Here is a 6000-nt window from a genome sequence, read left to right as displayed (position 1 = left end):
TAGGAACAATGTGCAAATTATTTTTTTTTTTTTTTTTTTTTTTTTTTGAGACGGAGTCTCGCTCTGTCGCCCACGCTGGAGTGCAGTGGCCGGATCTCAGCTCACTGCAAGCTCGGCCTCCCAGGTTCACGCCATTCTCCTGCCTCAGCCTCCCGAGCAGCTGGGACTACAGGCGCCCACCACCACGCCCGGCTAGTTTTTTGTATTTTTTAGTAGAGACAGGGTTTCACTGTGTTAGCCAGGATGGTCTCGATCTCCTGACCTCGTGATCCGCCCGTCTCGGCCTCCCAAAGTGCTGGGATTACAGGCTTGAGCCACCGCGCCCGGCCGTGCAAATTATTTTCTACGTGAATGTACTTAAATCACAAATTTCTTTCGTGACTTAAATTGTTTGTCCACTAATTTTACATAAGAGCACTGGCATCAAACTGATCAAAAAGTCTAACTAGGAAGTCTTATAACACTTAGGGTCTCTATTGATCTGTAGCTAAAATATAAATTATGATGAGCAACTCAGCCTCTTGAGTGGCTGTTTTCAAATATGTTGTTCCATAGAAATTCCCAGGACCAACTACTAATTTGCTCTTTCAAATTTGAACCTATTTTCAGCAGTGTGGGATACACATTTTATCCCCTTTAAAAAATGTTTTTCCATAGCCAGAGTTAGATAAATTATTACATTATAATTAGAAGTCAGTTTACAAAAGGTTTAAGTCTTCCTTCCCCTTCCCCGTAAGATGAAGCAATGGTTATTCTGGTTTCTTCCCAGTACAAGTTTGCAAAGACTGATTTAGAAATCTTAAAGTGTTATTAACAGTAGATAAAATTCAACTATATCATCCCCTTTAGGAAGGAAAAGGTTCAAGTTCTGAAATTACACATGCCTTAGGACCTCATTTTTCATTGAAAGCATGACTATATATGGCTAATGATTACATCAATATTTTTGTAGAGCTTGATAAATTCAATCTGCTCATCCCTTCTTTTCTCCTTTCTTGTAAGATGCAAGGCAGAAATACTTTAGAAAATCCAAGGTTGTAATCTGCTTTAGATCATTCTCATCATTCTTACTCCTTATTATTCTAACATTCAACATGTATACCAGCTGTCTAACTGGATTGGGATAGATCTCTTAGAATGGTCAAGTGTTACTTAAATGTTTTACCTTTTTTATATATCAAATTTCACATATAAGAAATTGTTCTAAAACCCAACTGCTTATTATTCCCACTTAGTCTGTATGAAATGCAACTGGGAGAAAACATTTGGGAACAACAAAAACTATAGATTAAATTAGGGACATAGATAAATGCTGCAGACATCAGTAGTTTATTGTTTGTTTAGTCCAAACACATTCAATATGGAAACTCAAAGAATACTTTCCACCTGAAACAATTAAACTAGATTCTACTAGCATATAATGCTTAACACATTACAGCAATAAAGATGGTAATCCATTGTTTTCTATACCTACTAAAGCCAAGATGGTAAAGCCAATTTGGTTGCAATAGTGTCATAAGGATAGAATATTACCATCAAAAAATAAAACAAAATCAGCAAATAACAGTAATGGTAGATGAATATTTTTACTCTGTTTCACTGAAAAGAGGACAAAATGTTGAAAGTCCACAGTACTGCAGGTGAACAATCACCATGTAAACTTCTCCATATGATGTTTTAATGTTTTATTCATGGTATGTAAAGACTGAAGCTGAATGGCTCTTTGCTCTACTTTTCTATTATTACACTTAACATTTGTCATTACTTTTGGTGCCAGAACAGTTTTCATGGATGGCAGGGCAATATCCTGAATTGGAAATTATATATATGTACATATATATACATGTATATATATGTGTTTGTGTGTGTATATATATATATAAACAGAAATAGAAGAAAATATGCTTGGGGAAAAAAAAAACAATGACAATAAAACAACTGCTTCTTTAAAAGTAGTATTAATAAAGGCTTCAAAACTCCAAAGTAATTTTCTGGTAAGAACTTCAAGTACTATACATCAGAAAGTATAAAACTGTTTCAAACAGAAAAAAAAAAAAATTCCTTAGGCCCCCCAAAAATGGAAACTATGAAAATCTGTGTCCCCAAAATATATGCAATAGTGCAAGACTTTCCCTCCAACATGGAAGACCTCTTTCAAAGGGGGAAAAAGGGACAGATTTTACTCATATTGCCCAGAACATGAAAAACAAAATACAGGTATCATTTGCTAGTTTACTAAATAGCAAACAGTTGCCTAATTCAGAACCAATTTGCTACTATGTCAAGTGCATATCTTGTCTGTTTTACAAAGATAGAATGGAGAAGTCTTCCATGCTAACGAGCAGCTTTAAGTGGTCACACTTATTTACCCCACTCCTGCCTGAAACATCAGAAACTGGTATGTACTGATTGCTCCAAGCACAAAATTGGATAAGCTTTGCCATACTTGTGGTTTACTGGAACTTGCTATAAAGACAGACAATAATCCAGCAGCTACAAACTCTGCTCACAGAATTGTTTAAAGATTCATGTAAAAATAAAAGATGTCGTCCCAGACTTAAATTCAGGAGCCACTCGGGTGCTGACATCAGTTCAAGAATTGTGCAAAATGAATGACAGTTCCCTGCCCCCCAAATAGAAAATGCAAACACTTAAAGAGCTGCTGTTCTTTTCTCCGAAAATTGCAGTATCCTCACTTCAGGCTTACTTGCCATTTATGGAATCTGACTGCTTTTAAAATGTCACTAAAAATGTACGTCAAGTTGACTGACTTTTCCAAGCCCTGAAGTGATACGTTTCAAGGTCCACATTCGAGCTAAGAGAAAAGTCAACTAGAGACTTACTCAAATAACCGACTTCCTCCTTCCCTCTCCCCACAAACACACAAGACTCCCTCCCTCCCACAGATAACACAAAGTTGTTAACTGAAGAACAAGATAAATAATATGCTAGTCCATTTTACTGATTTTAAAGATACTGCAATTTTTATACATTTCGATGATTTTCCAACATTTTGCAGCTGTTTGGCTTTGCAGCACAGCAATTCATACACTATACTGTACAAAATTACCAGCAAGACTGGAATGATGTATTAATAGAAGGCACCATCATGCTTATTACATTACCAGAGAACAAAAATACAGTAAAGACAATTTTCACTGTACACAGCTTAAAGAAAGGAAAAAAAGGGGAGGAGGAGTGTGTTGAGCAGCCAGCCATCCCTGTACTGAAGAGGGGCAGGTAGAAAAATCTTAGATATGGAGCTACTAAATCTGGTCTAATAGTCAAGACCATCGCATTTGAAGTTCTAATTTTTGTTATTTAGTTCATAACTAAAATGACTTCCTTCTGGAATATACTTGTAGTCTTGTTAAGGTTTATGTGTACACACGCTGGTCACAGCAAGCAGATAAAATGCCCTCATCATTTCACAAACTATTCTCTACCGGAAAAGAAGATGAAAGATTTTTTCCCTGTTGCCTCCTTTTGCAGATGTCAATGTTAATGAGTTCAGAGTACCCATTAGTACATTTTGATGAGTACATAACAAGTTTCTGTTGGTTTGTATTTTGGGGGGGAGCCAAGAAAAAAGGCAAGATTCTCCAATTGCACAAATTGCACTATTTGTGTTCCCAACATTAACAGGCAGAAACAGTAACACTTAAACAAAATGTGCAGCAGAAGATTTTTTTTTTGACTCAAAGGACCTGAATTCAGTGGGCATGTCCTTTTAAGTTCACTTTGTCGTAGATAGTTTAAGATATGGTCATTTCTCAGTCCTTAATTCTCCAAGTCTAGATTTATAAATTAACAATGTGAATCCTGTTGTGAAATTGGGGAAATAATGTCCACCTCAATTTAACTGATAACCAAAAGATGCTTTTCACATCAAAGAAATGATCAAAAAGGCTGTGTCACATTCCAAAGCCAAAAAAAAATTAACAAGAATGCAAACACGATGAATAATGTACCACTGCCAAGACTTTGCCAACAGTGGAGCTTCAGCGACGCTGTCCTGTGAAGCGGCCTTCCATTTGCCCGGTTCCTCTTCCAGAGCCAAGTTTCTGTGCCATGCCACCCCTTGGAGGAGGTCCTCTTCCATCACGATCACGCATCATTCCACCACCCACAATTCCACGTGGACCACCAGGACCTCGATCATTGCGCCTAATATCCCTGCGATCATCACCACCACCTCTGGTTTCTCGCTCTCTTGCAGCTCTTGTTTTTTTCTCTTCAACATTTAAACGTACTTCCCCTCGAAACATAATTGGCTTTATAAAAGAGGAGAAAAATATTTACATGGGCAGGTTAGACAGCAATAGAAATGTATTACTTTGAACAGGTAAGTTAGATAAACATAAGGAACAAAACACTTTTATAAGCCCCCCGCCCCCAGAGACAGGGTCTCAGCTGTCACCCAGGCTGGTGACAGCCAGTGGCACAAGCATGGCTCACTGCAGCCTTGACATCCTGGGCTCAAGTGATCCTCCCACCTCAGCCTCCTGAGTAGCTGGGATTATAGGTGTCCACCACCATGGCCGACTATTTTTGTTTTTTTAAAGACAGTGTCTCACTGTTGCCCAGGCTGGTCTTGAACTCTGCTGAGCTCAAGCAATCCTCCTGCCTTAACCTCCCAAAGTGCTGGGATTACAAGTGTGAGTCACTATTCCCAGCCAAAATTCTTAACATGCAATCTTTCCCACCTCCTTCAGCAAAGCAAATAACAAAATTTAAAATGATCCACAAATTGCTAACATTTTCCTTTGCATAAATACCATTTAATAACTATTTTTAGCTTTATTATTAAAAGATTTTCTATGGTTTTTAAATACCCCAAATTAATATATACAATGAAATAATAAAGTCTTGAATTAATGTCCTTTAAATCACTTACTTTCGCAATTAAGATTCTCTGAACTGGTTCAGAGTCATCAAAAACCACAAAACCAAAATTTGGAAGCTTTCCCCCAACACCCTTGGTATTGATGCGAAGTTCCACAACGTTTCCAAAACCTGTGAAAATATACATTACATCAAGGGTTAAATATTTTTTAACAGAATACCTTGATGGCTCAAACTGTTCAGGATGAATAATCTTAATCTCCCTGATCCATTTTAAAATAAAACTCACAAGCTTCTACATACAGTGATAGCCAACGTACATTTACTCAAGCAGGCAATCACCTAAGATACCAAGTAGCCTGCCTGCCTGTTGTGTTACCTTTCTGCATCTTTGTTAGTCCTTTCATAAGTAAACTGCATAACTCTGGAAAGACAATGTATTTTCTCCTAATATATTGACCCGTTTGCCAAATGAATTCTTTATCTCTGAATTTATGACTGATTTATCCAGCTGTTTCTTCTAAACACTATCGAGCCAGGCGAAATCAACACTAAGCAGTCACTGAGAAACATCTGAGATAGTCTACTCCCTTCTGCACAATTAAGGTGAGTCTGGTAGCTGGACACAGTATAAACAGAGAAACATTTTTTAAAAATAGTTATTAAAAAAGCTCCATATGCCTCTTAATTTAAAATAATTTTAAAACTTCTACAGCAAAATAAATCACTTACTCATGAAGAATTCTTTTAGTTCATTTTCATCAATATCATGTGGCAAGTTACCAACAAAAAGTTGATGACTATCTGGATAGCGAATTATTCTACGGTTGTCAGAGTCATTCTGTTCCATATCTCCTCTGCCTGAGAATAGAAATAGAGCAGATATTAAAGTTTACAATATCATAAAAACTACTTCAACAGAATGAATGTAAAAATCACTTAATATTGATATTCCTGTTTTAGTTTAATAAGACTAGGTGAGCTTCTTGAAAAAGAGGCAAAACTACTTATTACTAGTAGGTTAGAAAACAGCATGACACTAAAATGTAAAGTGAGGACAATGACTAGGTTGCTAAAATAGCTTCTTCTAGATCTACTGAATTATACAAAAATCAAATACCAGTACAGGTATTCCTCCTTAACCAAACTGTTGCC

General features: G+C 36.9%; 1 protein-coding gene across 3 annotated transcripts in view; it reads right to left on the bottom strand.

Annotated features, from left to right (window-relative positions):
• Nucleotides 1–1310: 1310 nt before the first annotated feature.
• Nucleotides 1311–6000, bottom strand: part of G3BP2 (G3BP stress granule assembly factor 2) — a 30616-nt gene continuing 25926 nt past the window's right edge. For all 3 annotated transcript variants that reach the window (XM_033214410.1, XM_033214413.1, XM_033214411.1), the window contains 3 exons: nucleotides 5578–5706; nucleotides 4898–5016; nucleotides 1311–4274 (listed from right to left, as the gene is read on the bottom strand). In XM_033214410.1, coding sequence (XP_033070301.1) covers nucleotides 4002–4274; nucleotides 4898–5016; nucleotides 5578–5706 — 521 coding nt within the window. In that variant the 3' untranslated portion in view covers nucleotides 1311–4001. The remainder of the gene's footprint in view (nucleotides 4275–4897; nucleotides 5017–5577; nucleotides 5707–6000) is intronic.

This window comes from Trachypithecus francoisi, unplaced genomic scaffold, assembly GCF_009764315.1.
Source record: "Trachypithecus francoisi isolate TF-2019V2 unplaced genomic scaffold, Tfra_2.0 Lachesis_group1, whole genome shotgun sequence".
Classification (NCBI taxonomy): Eukaryota; Metazoa; Chordata; class Mammalia; order Primates; family Cercopithecidae; genus Trachypithecus; species Trachypithecus francoisi.
The sequence above is the reverse complement of the archived record's forward strand: the minus strand, read 5'-3'. Positions and strand labels throughout refer to the sequence as shown.